This window comes from Cherax quadricarinatus, chromosome 96, assembly GCF_038502225.1.
Source record: "Cherax quadricarinatus isolate ZL_2023a chromosome 96, ASM3850222v1, whole genome shotgun sequence".
Taxonomy (NCBI): Eukaryota; Metazoa; Arthropoda; class Malacostraca; order Decapoda; family Parastacidae; genus Cherax; species Cherax quadricarinatus.
The window spans coordinates 8,580,412-8,603,281 of NC_091387.1; the positions used below are offsets into that span (position 1 = coordinate 8,580,412).

Genomic DNA, 22,870 nt, shown 5'->3' on the forward strand with positions numbered 1-22,870 from the left:
GCTTGGATGTTACCGCGGAGGCTGGCTGGTAAACAATGGGACGGAGTGGCACATGTGAGGCTGGCTGAGGGCACATTGGACGCGTCTCGGACGAAAATCGGTATGCGGGTTTTTAATCGGTATGCGCGGCAAAAATTTTGCGATAAAAGTAATCGTTATGCGGAAAAATCGCTATGCGATGCCATCGTTATGCGGGGGTCCACTGTATTACGAGCCACCGTTTTTGATGTATATGCAGTGGACCCTCAGCTAACGATGGCATCACCTAACATTAAATTCAGCTAACGATACATTTTAACGCAAAAATTTTGCCTCAGCTAATGCTAAAAAACTCACCCTACACAATCCGTTCAAGACACGTCCACGTGTGGCCTGAGTGCCAGTGTTTACAAGCCAGCCAGTGCGGCTGCATCTACGCATGCATTCGGTACATTTCACATTATCCCAGTGTTTTTAGTGCTTGTAGTTGCAAAATAAGTCACCTTGGACCCCAAGAAAGCTTCTAGTGCCATCCCTGTGGTTAAAAGGGTGAGAATTAGTATGGAATTGAAAACAGAGATTAAGGAAATATGTGCAAAGTGGCTTGAAGTGCAAACCTTTATGGATGAAAATCACCCTCACACAGCTATTGCAAGCCGTGCTGGTGACTATTACACTGACAATGTTGTGAAACACTTCAGACAAATCATAAAGGAACAGGAGGTACAGGCCTCTATGGACAGATATTTTGTGCGACAGAGGTCCAGTGACTCTCAAGCTGATCCTAGTGGAATTAAAAGAAGAAGGGAAGTAACCCCGGAAAAGGACTTGCCACCTCAAGTCCTAATGGAAGGGGATTCCCCTTGTAAACATTAACAACTTCCACACTCTCCCCTCCTTCCATCCCATCAATCATCACCAGATCTTCAATAAAGGTAAGTGTCAGTTTGTGTGTATTAAAATTAATATTTCATGTGGTAAAAATTTTTTTTTTTTTCATACTTTGGGTGTCTTGCACAAATTAATTTGATTTCCATTATTTCTTATGGGGAAAATTAATTCAGCTAACGATAATTTCAGCAAACGATGAGCTTTCAGGAACGGATTAATATCGTTAGCTGAGGGTCCACTGTATACTCATAAATTCTAATGGCTTCAAATCAAGCAGGAGAAAGCTGGTAGGCCCACATGTGAGAGAATGGATCTGTATGGTCAGTGTGCACCATATAAAAAAAAATCCTGCAGCACACAGTGCATAATTTAATTAAAATGCCGACTTTGTGGTCTATTTTCGTATAGTATTTATGGTTGTATTCTCGTTTTCTTGGTCTCATTTGATAGAATGGAAAACATATTATAGAAATAGAGGTGATTTTGATTGGTTTTACTATAAAAAGAACCTAGAAATGGAGCTCAAATTAGGGAGATGTTTGATTTTTGCCGATGTTCAAAAGTAAACAAATGATGTCATTTTCCAATAAATGCCGAAGTAGCCATACTGATATGCAGTTATGAATGGGTTGACATTATTTATACAATTATTACAATATTGCAGTAGTCTGCATAACAGTAAATCTTCTATTTTTTGTTTGAATAAAAATTCAAAATAGAAAGCAAGAGTAATATCAGAGTGGCCTGGAGACATGACTGATGAGCAAAGAAAATGTTATTTTAGAGCCAGGAATGTCTGCATTGTTCATTCTGGACCCTATTTTGAAATTGTCATTTTTTTAATTTTCGTGAAATTGGCCAAATTGCAAATTTCTGACTATGTTATTGGGTAGTTGAAATCAGTAAATGGGCAGTTTCTTGTACTCAATCAATAGAAAAAATGGAGTTCTAAAGAAATAGCTATGAGTTTGGTCGACTGGAATAATGGAATTAGCCGAAAATAGGGCTCAAAGTGGGCAAAATCGCTGATTCATAAATATCGCTGATGTCACTAACTTCACGAGAGCGTAATTCCATCAGTTTTCCATCAAATTTCGTTCTTTTGGTGTCATTACAATTGGGAAAAGATTCTCTTATCATTTCATAAGAAAAAATAGTTTTTTTTTTTTTTGGGGGGGGGGGGGGGGGCGCCCAAATTTGGCGACACCAGGAGACACCTCAGGATTTGGGGTTGCGACAGTCAAGAGGTTAATAATCCAACAAAAACCTGCTGTGTGGGTGATAACCAGCTCCTGTGCTAGATAGCACACTCCACCACTTTTCAAAAGACTAAACTTGCTAAATATACAAGACATACACTCTTTTTCTTGTACCTACTACATATACAGAACATTAAACTCCACTGTAAACCTTCCTCTAAAACTACTCCTTGACAGTTACAACAGAATGCATAGGCACAATACAAGGCATAAGGCACTTTTCAACATCCCTCAAGTCATACTCTCACTTTGCAAGAACGCTATGCACATGAAAGGCCCGAAGATCTGGAACTCGCTACCGGAACAGGTCAAGAATCCCCTGACAGCTTATAAATTTAGGACTCTGCTAAAAAATCATCTTATCTCATAATATTAACCAAATCAACCAAAACATCTGCTAACTAGTTTTATTATATGACCTCTAGGCTCTTAATTCTGCCAATCCATAAAATTATCTTATTTCTCAATATTAACCCATAAACGGTCCAAACATTTTTTTTTTTTTTATTATCACACCGGCCGATTCCCACCAAGGCAGGGTGGCCCGAAAAAGAAAAACTTTCACCATCATTCACTCCATCACTGTCTTGCCAGAAGGGTGCTTTACACTACAGTTTTTAAACTGCAACATTAACACCCCTCCTTCAGAGTGCAGGCACTGTACTTCCCATCTCCAGGACTCAAGTCCGGCCTGCCGGTTTCCCTGAATCCCTTCATAAATGTTACTTTGCTCACACTCCAACAGCACGTCAAGTATTAAAAACCATTTGTCTCCATTCACTCCTATCAAACACGCTCACGCATGCCTGCTGGAAGTCCAAGCCCCTCGCACACAAAACCTCCTTTACCCCCTCCCTCCAACCCTTCCTAGGCCGACCCCTACCCCGCCTTCCTTCCACTACAGACTGATACACTCTTGAAGTCATTCTGTTTCGCTCCATTCTCTCTACATGTCCGAACCACCTCAACAACCCTTCCTCAGCCCTCTGGACAACAGTTTTGGTAATCCCGCACCTCCTCCTAACTTCCAAACTACGAATTCTCTGCATTATATTCACACCACACATTGCCCTCAGACATGACATCTCCACTGCCTCCAGCCTTCTCCTCGCTGCAACATTCATCACCCACGCTTCACACCCATATAAGAGCGTTGGTAAAACTATACTCTCATACATTCCCCTCTTTGCCTCCAAGGACAAAGTTCTTTGTCTCCACAGACTCCTAAGTGCACCACTCACTCTTTTTCCCTCATCAATTCTATGATTCACCTCATCTTTCATAGACCCATCCGCTGACACGTCCACTCCCAAATATCTGAATACGTTCACCTCCTCCATACTCTCTCCCTCCAATCTGATATTCAATCTTTCATCACCTAATCTTTTTGTTATCCTCATAACCTTACTCTTTCCTGTATTCACCTTTAATTTTCTTCTTTTGCACACCCTACCAAATTCATCCACCAATCTCTGCAACTTCTCTTCAGAATCTCCCAAGAGCACAGTGTCATCGGCAAAGAGCAGCTGTGACAACTCCCACTTTGTGTGTGATTCTTTATCTTTTAACTCCACGCCTCTTGCCAAGACCCTCGCATTTACTTCTCTTACAACCCCATCTATAAATATATTAAACAACCACGGTGACATCACACATCCTTGTCTAAGGCCTACTTTTACTGGGAAAAAATTTCCCTCTTTCCTACATACTCTAACTTGAGCCTCACTATCCTCGTAAAAACTCTTCACTGCTTTCAGTAACCTACCTCCTACACCATACACTTGCAACATCTGCCACATTGCCCCCCTATCCACCCTGTCATACGCCTTTTCCAAATCCATAAATGCCACAAAGACCTCTTTAGCCTTATCTAAATACTGTTCACTTATATGTTTCACTGTAAACACCTGGTCCACACACCCCCTACCTTTCCTAAAGCCTCCTTGTTCATCTGCTATCCTATTCTCCGTCTTACTCTTAATTCTTTCAATTATAACTCTACCATACACTTTACCAGGTACACTCAACAGACTTATCCCCCTATAATTTTTGCACTCTCTTTTATCCCCTTTGCCTTTATACAAAGGAACTATGCATGCTCTCTGCCAATCCCTAGGTACCTTACCCTCTTCCATACATTTATTAAATAATTGCACCAACCACTCCAAAACTATATCCCCACCTGCTTTTAACATTTCTATCTTTATCCCATCAATCCCGGCTGCCTTACCCCCTTTCATTTTACCTACTGCCTCACGAACTTCCCCCACACTCACAACTGGCTCTTCCTCACTCCTACAAGATGTTATTCCTCCTTGCCCTATACACGAAATCACAGCTTCCCTATCTTCATCAACATTTAACAATTCCTCAAAATATTCCTTCCATCTTCCCAATACCTCTACCTCTCCATTTAATAACTCTCCTCTCCTATTTTTAACTGACAAATCCATTTGTTCTCTAGGCTTTCTTAACTTGTTAATCTCACTCCAAAACTTTTTCTTATTTTCAACAAAATTTGTTGATAACATCTCACCCACTCTCTCATTTGCTCTCTTTTTACATTGCTTCACCACTCTCTTAACTTCTCTCTTTTTCTCCATATACTCTTCCCTCCTTGCATCACTTCTACTTTGTAAAAACTTCTCATATGCTAACTTTTTCTCCCTTACTACTCTCTTTACATCATCATTCCACCAATCGCTCCTCTTCCCTCCTGCACCCACTTTCCTGTAACCACAAACTTCTGCTGAACACTCTAACACTACATTTTTAAACCTACCCCATACCTCTTCGACCCCATTGCCTATGCTCTCATTAGCCCATCTATCCTCCAATAGCTGTTTATATCTTACCCTAACTGCCTCCTCTTTTAGTTTATAAACCTTCACCTCTCTCTTCCCTGATGCTTCTATTCTCCTTGTATCCCATCTACCTTTTACTCTCAGTGTAGCTACAACTAGAAAGTGATCTGATATATCTGTGGCCCCTCTATAAACATGTACATCCTGAAGTCTACTCAACAGTCTTTTATCTACCAATACATAATCCAACAAACTACTGTCATTTCGCCCTACATCATATCGTGTATACTTATTTATCCTCTTTTTCTTAAAATATGTATTACCTATAACTAAACCCCTTTCTATACAAAGTTCAATCAAAGGGCTCCCATTATCATTTACACCTGGCACCCCAAACTTACCTACCACACCCTCTCTAAAAGTTTCTCCTACTTTAGCATTCAAGTCCCCTACCACAATTACTCTCTCACTTGGTTCAAAGGCTCCTATACATTCACTTAACATCTCCCAAAATCTCTCTCCAAACATATACAGTGGATTCCCGGTTAACGATATTTTTTCACTCCAGAAGTATGTTCAGGTGCCAGTACTGACCGAATTTGTTCCCATAAGGAATATTGTGAAGTAGATTAGTCCATTTCAGACCCCCAAACATACACGTACAAACGCACTTACATAAATACACTTACATAATTGGTCGCATTCGGAGGTAATCGTTAACCGGGGGTCCACTGTATTTACGTTTTTTCAACATTTGAAAGTACAAGCATGTAAAACAAGTAGATCTTCTTTTTGTTTTTTTACATTTGAAAATGTGTAAAAAAAATTTGATCTACTTTTTTTTTTGTTATATTTGAAAATATGTAAAAAAACGTAGATCTACTTTCGTAGCACTACGCATGTGAACGTAGATCTGCTTGGACCATTTACGGGTTTACCAAATCGGCCAAAACATCTGCTAATTAGTCTTATTATGTGACCTCCTGGCTTTTATTTCTGCCATTCCATAAAATATTACCACCTGCACCATTACTTGTAAGGTAGATTTTGTGTGCAATTTCAAGATTATTTTACCGAACACTACTCACTTGTATTAAGTTGAAATAAGATTGTAAAACAGCTTACCACTATTACTTGTCTAGTTTTAAGTATAGTTACTATGTACTGTTATCTTATCTAGTTTTAATTAGTTACCATGTACAGTGGATCCCCACTTAACGATCACCTCCCAATGCGACCAATTATGTAAGTGTATTTATGTAAGTGCGTTTGTACGTGTATGTTTGGGGATCTGAAATGGACTAATCTACTTCACAATATTCCTTATGGGAACAAATTCGGTCAGTACTGGCACCTGAACATACTTCTGGAGTGAAAAAAGTTTGTTAACCGGGGGTCCGCTGTATTACGATTAGTTTGCCCGAAATGACTGGGCATGATAGTGGCTGTCTTTGTACTTAGCAAATCAAAATTGTAATTACACATTGTAACCCCGGTTTTCGTCTGTTCCGGTTATCGTATAATTAAGTTTTCGACCACTTTTTTTTGGCGAAATTTTCCCGCTGTTTTCGTACATCCACTTGGAAATCGTCTGTACCAGGCGCTTCTGCCTGCCTGCGGGACGCGCCGATCATATGTTCGTCACTCAGTCTGCCTTTGTTACTCACAGAGGGTGGTAGTGGTTGTGATAGTGGTAGGTGGTAGTGGTTGTGATAGTGGTAGGTGGTAGTGGTTGTGGTAGAGGGTAGTAGTGATGGTGGTAGAGGGTGGTAGTGGTTGTTCTGTGGTAGAGGGTGGTAGTGATGGTGGTAGAGGGTGGTAGTGATTGTGGTAGAGGGTGGTAGTGGTTGTGATGGTGGTGGTGATGGTGGTAGAGCATGGTAATGGTGGTAGTGCATGGTAAAGGTTGTGTTGGTGGTAGAGGGTGGTAGTGATGGTGGTAAAAGGTGGTAGTGGTTGTGATTGTGGTAGAGGATGGTTGTGATGGTGGTAGAGGGTGGTAGTGATGGTGGTAGAGGGTGGTAGTGATGGTGGTAAAAGGTGGTAGTGGTTGTGATTGTGGTAGAGGATTGTTGTGATGGTGGTAGAGGGTGGTAAAAGGTGGTAGTGGTTGTGATTGTGGTAGAGGATGGTTGTGATGGTGGTAGTTATGGTGGTAGAGGGTGGTAGTGATTGTGGTAAAAGGTGGTAGTGGTTGTGATTGTGGTAGAGGATGGTTGTCATGGTGGTAGGGGGTGGTAATGATGGTGGTAGAGGTTGGTAGTGATTGTGGTGGCTGTAGAGGGTGGTAGTGGTTGTGGTGGTGGTAGAGGGTGGTAGTGATTGTGGTGGAGAGTGGTAGTGATGGTGGTAGAGAGTGGTAGTAATGATTGTAGAGGGTAGTAGTGATTTTGGTAGAGGGTGGTAGTGATGCTGGTAGACCGTGGTAGTGGTTGTGATGGTGGTAGTGGTTGTGATTATGGTAGATGGTGGCAGTGATGGTGGTAGATAGTGGTAGTGATGGTCATGGAGGATGGTAGTGATGGTCATAGAGAGTGGTAGCGATGGTGGTCGATGGTGGTAGTGGTTGTGAGGGTGGTAGTGATGGTGATGGAGCATGGTAGTGATGGTGGTAGAGGGTGGTAGTGGTTGGGATGGTGGTAGAGGGTGGTAGTGGTTGGGATGGTGGTAGAGGGTGGTAGTGATTGTGGTGGAGCATGGTAGTGATGGTGGTAGAGGGTGGTAGTGGTTGTGATGGCAGTAGAGGGTGATAGGGGTTGTGATAGTGGTAGTAGTGATTGTGGTAGAGGGTGGTAGTGATGGTGGTGGAGGGTGGTAGAGGGTATTAGTGATTGTGGTAGAGGGTGGTAGTGATTGTGATGGTGGTAGAGGGTGATAGTGGTTGTGATGGTGGTAGTGATTGTGGTAGAGGGTGGTAGTGATGGTGGTGGAGGGTGGTAGTGGTTGTGATGGTGGTAGAGAGTGGTAGTGATGGTGATGGTGGTAGTGATTGTGGTAGAAGGTGGTAGTGATGGTGATGGAGGGTGGTAGAGGGTAGTAGTGATGGTGGTAGAGGGTGGTAGTGATGGTGGAAGAGGGTGGTAGTGGTTGTGATGATGGTAGAGGGTAGTAGTGATAGTGGTAGAGGGTGGTAGTGATTGTGGTTGTGGTAGAGGGTGGTAGTGATTGTGGTAGAGTGTGTGGTAATGATGGTGTTAGTGGGTGGTAGTGGTTGTGATTATGGTAGAGGGTGGTAATGATGGTGGTAGAGGGTAGTAATGATGGTGGTAGAGGGTTGTAGTGGTAGAGGGTGGTAGTGATTGTGGTGGATTGTGGTAGTAAGGGTGGTAGAGGGTTGTGATTGTGGTAGAGGGTGGTAGTGATGATGGTAGAGGGTGGTAGTGGTGGTGGTAGAGGGTGGTAGTGGTGGTGGTAGAGGGTGGTAGTGGTGGTGGTAGAGGGTGGTAGTGGTGGTGGTAGAGGGTGGTAGTGATTGTGATGGTGGTAGATGGTGGTAGTGGTTGTGATGGTAGTAGTGGTTGTGATGGTGATAGTGGTTGTGATGGTGGTAGAGGGTGATAGTGGTTGTGATGGTGGTGGTGAGGGTGGTAGAGATAACCTCTCCTTCCTCACCATCTTCCTCACCATCTTCCTAACCATCTTCCTCTCACTTCCTCACCATCTTCCTCACCATCTTCCTCACCATCTTCCTCACCATCTTCCTCTCACTTCCTCACCATCTTCCTCACCATCTTCCTCACCATCTTCCTCACCATCTTCCTCTCACTTCCTCACCATCTTCCTCACCATCTTCCTCACCATCTTCCTCACCATCTTCCTCACCATCTTCCTCACCATCTCCCTCACCATCTTCCTCACCATCTTCCTCACCATCTTCCTCACCATCTTCCTCACCATCTTCCTCACCATCTTCCTCACCATCTTCCTCACCATCTTCCTCTCACTTCCTCACCATCTTCCTCACCATCTTCCTCACCATCTTCCTCACCATCTTCCTCACCATCTTCCTCACCATCTTCCTCACCATCTTCCTCTCACTTCCTCACCATCTTCCTCACCATCTTCCTCACCATCTTCCTCACCATCTTCCTCACCATCTTCCTCACCATCTTCCTCACCATCTTCCTCACCATCTTCCTCTCACTTCCTCACCATCTTCCTCACCATCTTCCTCACCATCTTCCTCACCATCTTCCTCACCATCTTCCTCACCATCTTCCTCACCATCTCCCTCACCATCTTCCTCACCATCTTCCTCACCATCTTCCTCAACATCTTCCTCTCACTTCCTCACCATCTTCCTCACCATCTTCCTCTCACTTCCTCACCATCTTCCTCACCATCTTCCTCACCATCTTCCTCACCATCTTCCTCACCATCTTCCTCTCACTTCCTCACCATCTTCCTCACCATCTTCCTCACCATCTTCCTCACCATCTCCCTCACCATCTTCCTCACCATCTCCCTCACCATCTTCCTCACCATCTTCCTCACCATCTTCCTCACCATCTTCCTCACCATCTCCCTCACCATCTTCCTCACCATCTTCCTCACCATCTTCCTCACCATCTTCCTCTCACTTCCTCACCATCTTCCTCACCATCTTCCTCACCATCTTCCTCACCATCTTCCTCACCATCTTCCTCTCACTTCCTCACCATCTTCCTCACCATCTTCCTCACCATCTTCCTCACCATCTTCCTCACCATCTTCCTCACCATCTTCCTCACCATCTTCCTCACCATCTTCCTCACCATCTTCCTCTCACTTCCTCACCATCTTCCTCACCATCTTCCTGTCACTTCCTCACCATCTTCCTCACCATCTTCCTCACCATCTCCCTCACCATCTTCCTCACCATCTTCCTCACCATCTTCCTCACCATCTTCCTCACCATCTTCCTCACCATCTTCCTCACCATCTTCCTCTCACTTCCTCACCATCTTCCTCACCATCTTCTTCACCATCTTCCTCACCATCTCCCTCACCATCTTCCTCACCATCTTCCTCACCATCTTCCTCACCATCTTCCTCTCACTTCCTCACCATCTTCCTCACCATCTTCCTCACCATCTTCCTCACCATCTCCCTCACCATCTTCCTCACCATCTTCCTCACCATCTTCCTCACCATCTTCCTCACCATCTTCCTCACCATCTTCCTCACCATCTTCCTCACCATCTTCCTCACCATCTTCCTCACCATCTCCCTCACCATCTTCCTCACCATCTTCCTCACCATCCCCCTCACCATCTTCCTCACCATCTTCCTCACCATCTTCCTCACCATCTTCCTCACCATCTTCCTCTCACTTCCTCACCATCTTCCTCACCATCTTCCTCACCATCTTCCTCACCATCTTCCTCACCATCTTCCTCACCATCTTCCTCACCATCTTCCTCTCACTTCCTCACCCTCTTCCTCACCATCTTCCTCACCATCTTCCTCACCATCTTCCTCACCATCTTCCTCACCATCTTCCTCACCATCTTCCTCACCATCTTCCTCACCATCTTCCTCACCATCTCCCTCACCATCTCCCTCACCATCTTCCTCACCATCTTCCTCACCATCTTCCTCACCATCTTCCTCACCATCTTCCTCACCATCTTCCTCACCATCTTCCTCACCATCTTCCATACACCAACAAGAGTCTTCAATAAAAGTGTTTTAAATATTCATTTATCCATTTCATTAATGCTTTATATTTATTTTTATTGTTTTCTGTATGTAAAACTATAATTATTTTCAATAAATGTATTTTTTGTTAATATTTTTGGGTGTCTGGAACGGATTAATGGGATTTACAATATTTCGTATGGGAAATATTACTTCAGTTTCCGTACAAATCAGTTTTTGGCCGACCTTCTGGAACGGATTAAAAACGAAAACCGGGGTTCCACTGTATGTTTATCATCTTTACCATTGGCAATGGAGACTTCCATAGGCCAGTCAACGATCCCTAGCTCTGCTGTGAAGTTACTTATTGAGGCCTCGTCGTGGAGTCTAAAAGAAACTTTGTTGTATTCCAGTGGTTGTTTACTAATGTTTGTTAAGACTAAGGTGGGGTAGTGGTCAGTACTGCTGTCTGTGATTATCCCTGATTTAAGTGGGGCTAGTACAGTGGACCCCCGGTTAACGATATTTTTTCACTCCAGAAGTATGTTCAGGTGCCAATACTGACCGAATTTGTTCCCATAAGAAATATTGTGAAGTAGATTAGTCCATTTCAGACCCCCAAACATACACGTACAAATGCACTTACATAAATACACTTACATAATTGGTCGCATTCGGAGGTAATCGTTATGCGGGGGTCCACTGTATATTAGTTTATACATGGTCAGTTATGGTTGCACTTGTCTCAGTTAGCTTGGTTGGTTTAGTTATAGTTGGTACAAAAAGTGTGTTGTTCATATTATTGATGAAATCAATTACTGGCTAGTCATCTGTTAGTCCAAGGTTAATGTTGAAGTCTCCGGCTAAGAGAAGGTGATGCTTTTTCATTTGGTTGTTTGTTATTAGTGTCTTTAATTTATCACTAAAATTTGGGATGTTTGTATGAGGCATCCAGTAAATGGCACCCATTGTTATAGGAGTCTTAAGGTTCTTACAGTAAAATGTGCAAAAATATATTCTCCATATTCGTCGCTATAGCAAGTGGTGCTACAACAAGATAGTTCATTACAGTAATAGATGGCAATACCTCCCCCAACTTGGTATGGTCTGCAGTTGTGGATTGTTGTGTATTCTGGTACTGAGTACATATATGTTGTGTCGTGCTTAAGCCAGGTTTCAGTGAGAATAATACAGGAGAAAGTTGTCCTTAGGGAATCAAGGAGTGCCAGGAGGTACTCTACATTTATTAATAGGGTAATCCTGTATTCATTTATTTACTTTTCAATACAGGTATTTAGTTACAGTAATTATTTGGTTATTTACTTATTCAGTGGCAGTAGTTATTTATTTACTTATCGTATATCCACATTCGACTTACAATATTTTCAACTCAAGATGGGTTCAGAGCAACATAATCCCATCGTAAGTCAAGGAGCTCCTGTAGCTTAGTGTGTCTCAGCTACTGTGCTACACAACTCATCTCTTGGCATTCACCGGAGAAACAAGGGAAGTATACACAAATAACCCACACATAGGAGAATACTGGTTCCCTTCCCTTCACATTCCTGTGTGACTAGTTAATAGTCCATGTCAGACTGAAATGTCGTCATAAGTTTCATTCTCCCATGTGCTGGTTATTTGTGTGTTGTTCCAGTCACAGTAATGTGAATTTTTATTCTTTCTTGAAAGAACGTAAGAATGGAGGAACACTGCCGGAGGCCTACTGGCCCATACTAGGAAGGTCCTTCTCAAACCCAAACCCACTAACAAAAATATTTGCCCAACCCATTTTCAATGATACCCAAGCAATAAGCTTTGTATTAGGAAGATCTCAAAATTGATGGTTTAGCATACAATAGATAAGTAAGTTTATTCAAGTACAGGTATACATAAATACATAACAAAAAGGCACAATACCGTGACTGGAACGATGCACAAATACCTGCACATAAAAGAGAGAAGCTTACGACGACGTTTCGGTCCGACTTGGACCATTGACAAAGTCACACTGTGACTTTGTGACTTTGTCAATGTGTGTGACTTTGTCAATGGTCCAAGTCGGACCGAAACGTCGTCGTAAGCTTCTCTCTTTTATGTGCGGGTATTTGTGTATACATAAATACAGTTACATAGATTATCATACATAGCATCATGTGTGTAGATCACCCATCAGGAGAAACAAAAAGAGTCAGACAAAGTGACTTATTTCCATTGGGGTCCTACACCACACTGAGGTCAGTGTGGTGTAGTTTCATGGATGTTTTATACAGCAGAAATACTGTATTTTACAGTGATCTACTTGATACAGTACTCTGAAAAATCCCACTGGACAAAAATGATCCACTGGATGAAATTTCTGGATCATCACAGTAATGATGTACAGTACTTACAGGTTCATGAATAAAATACGTCTGTTACATTTCAGGTGACTACAGTCAATGAATACAGTCTAACATCCCTTACATTTTCAGGTCAATACAGTCAATGAATACGGCTTAACGCCACTCATGCTGGCGTGCATCCGGGGTGATGAACCAATGGTCAACATGTTACTGGACGCTGGGGCTGACGTAGATGCTGAGACACCACCGACGGGTCCGGCCTACCTCATGGCCAACCCTGAGACGCAACACTGGACAGCTCTCACCTACGCGGCCATACATGGCCATATTAACCTGGCCAAGACCCTGCTGGAGAAGGGCGGCAATGTTGAGGGCGGCGCCAGGCTGGCCGAAGAGAAATGTACAGAAACACCACTACAGGTGAGTTGCTGGTGGCAGTAGTAAGAGCAGTATTAGTAGTGGTAATAGTGGTATTAGTAGTAGTAAAAGTAATAGTAGTGGTATTAGTAGTAGTAATAGTAGGGATATTAATAGTAGTAATAGTAGGGATAGTAGTAGTAGTAACAGTGGTATTAGTAATAGTGGTATTAACAGTAGTACAGTGGACCCCCGGTTAACGATATTTTTTCACTCCAGAAGTATGTTCAGGTGCCAGTACTGACCGAATTTGTTCCCATAAGGAATATTGTGAAGTAGATTAGTCCATTTCAGACCCCCAAACATACACGTACAAACGCACTTACATAAATACACTTACATAATTGGTCGCATTCGGAGGTAATCGTTATGCGGGGGTCCACTGTAGTAGTAGTAGTGATAATAGTGGTATTATTATTATTAGTAGTAGTAGTATTAGCAGTATTTTATTATTACTTTTTATTATCACACTGGCCGATTCCCACCAAGGCAGGGTGGCCCGAAAAAGAAAAACTTTCACCATCATTCACTCCATCACTGTCTTGCCAGAAGGGTGTTTTACACTACAGTTTTTAAACTGCAACATTAACACCCCTCCTTCAGAGTGCAGGCACTGTACTTCCCATCTCCAGGACTCAAGTCCGGCCTGCCGGTTTCCCTGAATCCCTTCATAAATGTTACTTTGCTCACACTCCAACAGCACGTCAAGTATTAAAAACCATTTGTCTCCATTCACTTCTATCAAACACGCTCACGCATGCCTGCTGGAAGTCCAAGCCCCTCGCACACAAAACCTCCTTTACCCCCTCCCTCCAACCTTTCCTAGGCCGACCCCTACCCCACCTTCCTTCCACTACAGACTGATACACTCTTGAAGTCATTCTGTTTCGCTCCATTCTCTCTACATGTCCGAACCACCTCAACAACCCTTCCTCAGCCCTCTGGACAACAGTTTTGGCAATCCCGCACCTCCTCCTAACTTCCAAACTACGAATTCTCTGCATTATATTCACACCACACATTGCCCTCAGACATGACATCTCCACTGCCTCCAGCCTTCTCCTCGCTGTAGCATTCATCACCCATGCTTCACACCCATATAAGAGCGTTGGTAAAACTATACTCTCATACATTCCCCTCTTTGCCTCCAAGGACAAAGTTCTTTGTCTCCACAGACTCCTAAGTGCACCACTCACCCTTTTCCCCTCATCAATTCTATGATTCACCTCATCTTTCATAGACCCATCCGCTGACATGTCCACTCCCAAATATCTGAATACATTCACCTCCTCCATACTCTCTCCCTCCAATCTGATGTCCAATCTTTCATCACCTAATCTTTTTGTTATCCTCATAACCTTACTCTTTCCTGTATTCACTTTTAATTTTCTTCTTTTGCACACCCTACCAAATTCATCCACCAATCTCTGCAACTTCTCTTCAGAATCTCCCAAAACCACAGTGTCATCAGCAAAGAGCAACTGTGACAACTCCCACTTTATGTGTGATTCTTTATCTTTTAACTCCATGCCTCTTGCCAAGACCCTCGCATTTACTTCTCTTACAACCCCATCTATTAATATATTAAACAACCACGGTGACATCACACATCCTTGTCTAAGGCCTACTTTTACTGGGAAATAATTTCCCTCTTTCCTACATACTCTAACTTGAGCCTCAGTATCCTCGTAAAAACTCTTCACTGCTTTCAGTAACCTACCTCCTACACCATACACCTGCAACATCTGCCACATTGCCCCCATATCCACCCTGTCATACGCCTTTTCCAAATCCATAAATGCCACAAAGACCTCTTTAGCCTTATCTAAATACTGTACACTTATATGTTTCACTGTAAACACCTGGTCCACACACCCCCTACCTTTCCTAAAGCCTCCTTGTTCATCTGCTATCCTATTCTCCATCTTACTCTTAATTCTTTCAATAATAACTCTACCATACACTTTACCAGGTATACTCAACAGACTTATCCCCCTATAATTTTTGCACTCTCTTTTGTCCCCTTTGCCTTTATACAAAGGAACTATGCATGCTCTCTGCCAATCCCCAGGTACCTTACCCTCTTCCATACATTTATTAAATAATTGCACCAACCACTCCAAAACTATATCCCCACCTGCTTTTAACATTTCTATCTTTATCCCATCAATCCCGGCTGCCTTACCCCCTTTCATTTTACCTACTGCCTCACGAACTTCCTCCACACTCACAACTGGCTCTTCCTCATTCCTACAAGATGTTATTCCTCCTTGCCCTATACACAAAATCACAGCTTCCCTATCTTCATCAACATTTAACAATTCCTCAAAATATTCCCTCCATCTTCCCAATACCTTTAACTCTCCATTTAATAACTCTCCTCTCCTATTTTTAACTGACAAATCCATTTGTTCTCTAGGCTTCCTTAACTTGTTAATCTCACTCCAAAACTTTTTCTTATTTTCAACAAAATTTGTTGATAACATCTCACCCACTCTCTCATTTGCTCTCTTTTTACATTGTTTCACCACTCTCTTAACCTCTCTCTTTTTCTCCATATACTCTTCCCTCGCATCATTTCTACTTTGTAAAAACTTCTCATATGTTAAAGTTCTCCCTTACTACTCTCTTTACATCATCATTCCACCAATCGCTCCTCTTCCCTCCTGCACCCACTTTCCTGTAACTACAAACTTCTGCTGAACACTCTAACACTACATTTTTAAACCTACCCCATACCTCTTCGACCCCATTGCCTATGCTCTCATTAGCCCATCTATCCTCCAATAGCTGTTTATATTTTACCCTAACTGCCTCCTCTTTTAGTTTATAAACCTTCACCTCTCTCTTCCCTGATGCTTCTATTCTCCTTGTATCCCATCTACCTTTTACTCTCAGTGTAGCTACAACTAGAAAGTGATCTGATATATCTGTGGCTCCTCTATAAACATGTACATCCTGAAGTCTACTCAACAGTCTTTTATCTACCAATACATAATCCAACAAACTACTGTCATTTCACCCTACATCATATCTTGTATACTTATTTATCCTCTTTTTCTTAAAATATGTATTACCTATAACTAAACCCCTTTCTATACAAAGTTCAATCAAAGGGCTCCCATTATCATTTACACCTGGCACCCCAAACTTACCTACCACACCCTCTCTAAAAGTTTCTCCTACTTTAGCATTCAGGTCCCCTACCACAATTACTCTCTCACTTGGTTCAAAGGCTCCTATACATTCACTTAACATCTCCCAAAATCTCTCTCTCTCCTCTACAGTAATAGTGGTAATAATAGTGGTATTAGCAGTAGTAGTAGTAATAATAGTAGTAATAGCTACATTAGTAGTAGTAGTGGTATTAGTAATAGTAATAGTAGTAGTAATAACAGTGGTATTAGCAGTAGTAGTAGTAATAATAGTGGTAATAGTAGTAGTATTAGCAGTAATAGTAGTAGTATTAGTAGTATTAGCAGTAGTAGTAGTGGTGGTAATAGTAGTGATAGTAGTAATAATAATAGTAGTAGTAGTTAAAGAAGTCGTAGTAGTGATAGCAGTATTGGTATTAGTATAGTGATAGTAGTAATTGTAGTAGTAGTAGTTGTGAGCTGAGTGTTACCTTCCATGTGGGTTTAGCTCACTGTGGTGGTCATGGTTTACTCAATAGTAATAGCTCGACTCCCTTGGATCAAGAACCTTGATCCCATGAAATCTAATTGTAAAAATGTGGATTTAATAGAGATTTAAGATTTAATATGTTATAAATTAATGTATTATACAGTTAGTGCATTATACACTTAATTTATTATACTCTGAATGTATTATACAGTTAGTATATTATACACTTAATGTATTACACAGTGTGTTATACAATTAGTGTATTATATAGTGTAGTCAATATAGTATTGTATGATGTATTTAGTGTTCTTGTTGTAGGTTGCGGCGGCAGCTGGTCACACAGACATGATGGCTCTGCTCTTGTCGTATGGCGCTAACCCGTACCTCTCCACACTGATGAAAGATTCACTGTGTTACTCCGGCGCTGCCCAGCGTGGTTGTTATGCCGCAATCGCTGTTGCTGCCGCTCACGGTCAGAAGTCTATCCTGCATAAGCTTTTGTCGCAGCCACAGGTACGCCAGGCAATGCCCTTCCAGCAAAGTCATAGAAATTAATTGCTGGATATTGGGTTCAAACCCATGGCTTTCTAGGCCTAGAACTCACACAAGTTTTAAGCCTAGCTTCCCATGGGTTCATGCCTAATCGTGTTCTGTGATTTGTTTGAAATTGTGCACTTGCGATTTTGAGTCAGTCATAAAAACTACAGTTATGGAGATGTGGTAAACCCACTAAAGTTACAGCACCTGGATGGGAGGTAATTAGGTTTGATCAGCAGAAAGAAATCATAACTTCAATCATTGTAAATTACAGGAAGTCCTTAACTTAATCCTTAAACTGTCCAAACCTAGATGTACGTTTGCATGTGTAGCGCTCCGAACGCAGATCTTCATTTTTTTACATAAGAAACAATGTAAAATTGAATGCAGATCTACGTTCGGAGCTCTACGTGTGCGAATGTAGATCTACGTTTGGACAGTTTAAGGGTTAAAGACATACTGGGGACCTCCTGACTTGTGTATAATATTCAGATTACGAGAAGTTTTCATCTTAAAAACATGTTGGGACCTTCCCTATTGTGTATAATAATGATATACACAATAATCTTGTAATTGTTTTACATGATGATAGGACTTTTGGTGTCTTTTTCCTGTCTCATAAATATGCAAGATTTCAGGTATGTCTTCCTACTTCTACTTAGGTCACACTACACATGCATGTACAAGCATATATATACACACCCCTCTGGGTTTTCTTCTATTTTCTTACTAGTTGTTCTTCTTTCTTTCAACACACCGGTCGTATCCCACCGGGGCGGGGTTACCTGGGTGGCCCAAAAGGAAAAACAAAAGTTTCTCCTTTTACATTTAGTAACATATACAGGAGAAGGGGTTACAAGAACCTTGCTCCCGGCATTTTAGTCGCTCTTACAACATGCATGGCTTACGGAGGAAGAATTCTGTTCCACTTCCCCATGGAGATAAGAGGAAATAAACAAGAACAAGAACTAGAAAGAAAATAGAAGAAAAACCTGGAGAGATGAGTAGTATATATATGCTTGTATATGTATGTGCAGTGTGACCTAAGTGTAAGTAGAAGTAATAAGATGTACCTGAAATACTAGTTGTTCATGTTCTTCTTTGTTTCTTCTTATATCCATGGGGAAGGGGAACAGAATTCTTCCTCCATAAGCCATGCGTGTTATAAGAGGCGACTAAAATGTCGGGAGAAAGGGCTAGTAATCTCTTCTCCTGTATACAACAAACCGGCCGTATCCCACCCTGCCTTGGTGGGATACAGCCAGTTTGTTGAAAGAAGAGGATACACAGTAATTATATAATAATATTATACACAATACAGATTCTCAGTGTGTTCACAATCTGAGTACTTACAATAGTTAATATACAGTGGAACCTCTGTGTTTGAACTTAAGTGGTTCCTAGGTAGTGTTGGAACTGGAAAAGTTGGATGTGGGAAACAGTATTTGCAAGGCTTTATCATCCTCACACTGGAGGATATACAGACAAAGATCACAGTCAGCAGGATTTGAACCCAGTACAGGACTGAGGAGAAGCCCAGAAGCCTTGCCGTCGAGTCTAGCCTAGTGGAACTGAGGAGGCCTCTAGCTTGCGGCACAAATGTATGGGACTCGTGGCGTCACAGCAAAAAGGGAGCCTATCTATAAAGTAGCTGGGATTATCTAAGTATACTACACAAGTACACAGTAACAGTACTGACGCAGTAAAATTAGTAAGGTGAAGCTCTACACTGGTTGGCCACAGACTCCTCAAAAACTGGGCAGCCTGGTGTACCAGCCATGTTTCTACCCAGGCTGGGCACATCAGTGGTCAGCCTGGTGTACCAGCCATGTTTCTACCCAGGCTGGGCACATCAGTGGTCAGCCTGATGTACCAGCCATGTTTCTACCCAGGCCGGGCACATCAGTGGTCAGCCTGGTGTACCAGCCATGTTTCTACCCAGGCTGGGCACATCAGTGGGCAGCCTGGTGTACCAGCCATGTTTCTACCCAGGCTGGGCACATCAGTGGTCAGCCTGGTGTACCAGCCATGTTTCTACCCAGGCTGGGCACATCAGTGGTCAGCCTGGTGTACCAGCCATGTTTCTACTCAGGCCAGGCACATCAGTGGTCAGCCTGGTGTACCAGCCATGTTTCTACCCAGGCTGGGCACATCAGTGGGCAGCCTGGTGTACCAGCCATGTTTCTACCCAGGCTGGGCACATCAGTGGTCAGCCTGGTGTACCAGCCATGTTTCTACCCAGGCTGGGCACATCATTGGGCAGCCTGGTGTACCAGCCATGTTTCTACCCAGGCTGGGCACATCAGTGGTCCTTGCCAGTCTTCCCGTAGTGGATTCGACTCCTGCTGACTGTGAGCTGTCTCTCTATATACCCTCTCCCCCTCTTATTTCCACCTGGTAAATTGATATAAAAATCTCTTGTGAGGTCAGAACACTGGAGGATGTTGAACTGACTCTTCCAAAAGTTTCTGAGAGTCAAGTCAGTGTCAGAGGTCACTTCAAAGCACTTTCAAAACAAGGCTTTCCTGTAAAGTTTTTCTACAACTGAATTTTAAATAAGTCTGAGTTTGGACTCCAGAAAAATGTTCCAAGACTGGTTCAATTTTTATTCTGAACAAAACTGCTCAGACTCTGGTTTGTTTGAGGTCCGATGTGTTCCAACACTGGGGTTCCACTGTACTTAGAATCATTGGAATCTTTGCCATAACTGAAGAATGATTCAAATTTTCACTAGTGAGGGTTCCTGAACGCAAAGCTCATGCTGCTATCGGGGTGGCGTAAATCCCAATTTTTAACTGTAGTGTCGACACGCCTCTGGCACGACAATGATGGAGTGAGTGATAACGAAAGTGTTTCTTCATTTTTGGGTCATCCTACCTTGGTGGGAAGTGGCTGATGTGTTAATAAAAAAAAAAACTAAAAAATGCCTCTTCAGATCAGCTTCAAACTATTCATGATGAGGTGTTCTATATACAAGCATCCTGCACATAGGAAATTGAAATTTGTGATTGTAGTATATTACCATGTGATAACTTGTGATTATAGGATATTACCATATAATAACCTGTGACTGCCTGTTCTGAGTCCCTTTAATATCTAACTGTATTACCAACCTGTGCCACACTCTGCACTATTCCAGTTGCGTGCATTATGGTAGAGGGGGCTGGGGTTATGCACTTCAGGGATACTTTTTTGGATCATGCAGTGACTGAAATATGTTCAGTTTATATTCTATACATTCTTATTTTAATGTATATTTCTCAAATTTATCATTTTACAATGAATTTTCTTAATACATAAATCTCGAATAGTGCGAATTTTTATTTAGTGCTACTGCTATTTCTTTCCCTGAACCTCTTCAAATTGTATGAAAAAAATACGTATAATTCGAATAATTCAAATTTGAATAATGCGACCACTTCCTGAGATTCATTATTCAAACTAATAGAGACTTTGCTATACATAAAATTTACTCAAATAATGGTAGATATTGACCAAACTCAGAGATGGTCAGTGTTTACCTGGAGTTTACCTGGAGAGAGTTCCGGGGGTCAACACCCCCACGGCCCGGTCTGTGACCAGGCCTCCTGGTGGATCAGAGCCTGATCAACCAGGCTGTTACTGTTGGCTGCACGCAAACCAACGTACGAGCCACAGCCCGGCTGGTCAGGAACCGACTTTAGGTGCTTGTCCAGTGCCAGCTTGAAGACTGCCAGGGGTCTGTTGGTAATCCCCCTTATGTGTGCTGGGAGGCAGTTGAACAAATAATTTAAATTTTGAATTCCCCCCCTTGCAGCATGCATCAGCCAGAGAGGTGCTGTCCTTGGAGGAAATCCTGGCAGAGGGCGCTAACGGCAACACCTGTGACCGTGACCGCCGACCTGGGCGCCAGATGTGCATCATAGACGACCCTGTGGGACGAGGAAGCATCGCCTCATCTGACTCGTCGCAGGTTGTCAAACTCACCAAGCAGCAGATCAAGACGCTTCAGGAGGCCATGTATCACTCGGCAGAATCCGGCCATCTGGGTATGCCCTCATCTTGAGTTCTGACACAGTATTAACCCCTTGATTTAACAGGCTTCATAAATCTGGGACAAAATCCACATATCACTCAGCAGAAGCCAGCCATCTTGGCATGCCCTCAGCCTAAAATTTGATACAGCAGTAACCCTTTGTAGGTTTTTTAGAGATGAATCCCACACCAGCAGTGTGGAATTCATCTCTGTGAATCTGCATTTACGGTCACAGTGGTGGCCCATGCTAACCTCCCTATAGTGTATAGAAATATACTTATTGTAGCCAGCTGGCCCAGTGATTAACACACTGGCCTGTGAGTCTTAGAACTCACTTACCATGAGGTCAAACCCCACCTGCTCCATGATTTCTAGCGAGTATGTTAGTAACACCCATATTAAACCCATTCCTGTACCTATTATGTGCCCCAGTAAACCTCTGACCAGTAGGGGACCTACATTTTTGTAGCCCAGAAGCTTGAACTGTTATGTGGGTGCTTTTTCAACCCTATCTCTTACAGTAGACCCAAAGTTTTTAAATAATGTGGACTAAAGTCACATCTGGGGCCCCTCTGGGATTAAGGGCCCTGAAGCTTATAAGCAGTGTGGACTAAAGTCACTTTTGGGGCCCCTCCGGAATTAGGGGCGCTGAGGCTTAAGCTTCATTAATCTCATAGTAGATCAGCCCCTGCCTCTGACTACTACCCACAGGACGAGTAGAGGACACATAATGAGGCACTGAAACTAAAACATCAACATCGATTTTTCCACCAGAAATGACTTTGGACTTGCGGAACCTGGGCGTGCCGTGGACCTTACATTGCTGGATGCATACATTGGCCACTGCACATGAGCACCGCCTTGAGTCCATCATTGATCAATTGTTGCAAGACTTTCTCCAGGTTTGGCCAGATGATTATTCTGCTCAGTTTGTGGATGAATGTCTACCACTACTCTTCACTATCTTCAGATACAGTAAGGTTAGTTCTGTGTTACATATATAAATTACATATATATACGTGTCTCTATATATGTCGTACCTAATAAGCCAAACTTCCTGAATAGGCCAAACTCCCTTCAAAATTTACGTTTTCCAAAAAATTCTCCTACAGATTGATAGCTAATGTTTTTTCATTGACAGTGATGTAAATATTTTTATTTTTGGACCAAAACTAACATAGAAACCTCAGCTAACCTCCCTTAAACTAATGTCATGTTATTTGGCTAAATTCTCCTATATATATATATATATTATTTATATAGCCCAAAAGGAAAAACGAAAGTTTTTCCTTTTACATTTAGTAATATATACAGGAGAAGGGGTCACTAGCCCCTTGCTCCCGGCATTTTAGTCGCCTCTTACAACACGCATGGCTTACGGAG

At 42.5% G+C, this 22,870-nt stretch overlaps 1 protein-coding gene across 1 annotated transcript in view; it reads left to right on the forward strand.

Moving 5' to 3' along the window:
- The window catches only part of LOC128701772 (ankyrin repeat and BTB/POZ domain-containing protein 2), a 217,349-nt gene extending 194,738 nt beyond the window's left edge, over positions 1-22,611 (forward strand). Inside the window, exons 14-18 of the mRNA XM_070105091.1 lie at positions 13,024-13,314; positions 17,254-17,448; positions 21,269-21,500; positions 22,262-22,467; positions 22,600-22,611. Of these exons, the coding sequence (XP_069961192.1) occupies positions 13,024-13,314; positions 17,254-17,448; positions 21,269-21,500; positions 22,262-22,467; positions 22,600-22,611 (936 nt within the window). The remainder of the gene's footprint in view (positions 1-13,023; positions 13,315-17,253; positions 17,449-21,268; positions 21,501-22,261; positions 22,468-22,599) is intronic.
- Positions 22,612-22,870: the final 259 nt, after the last annotated feature.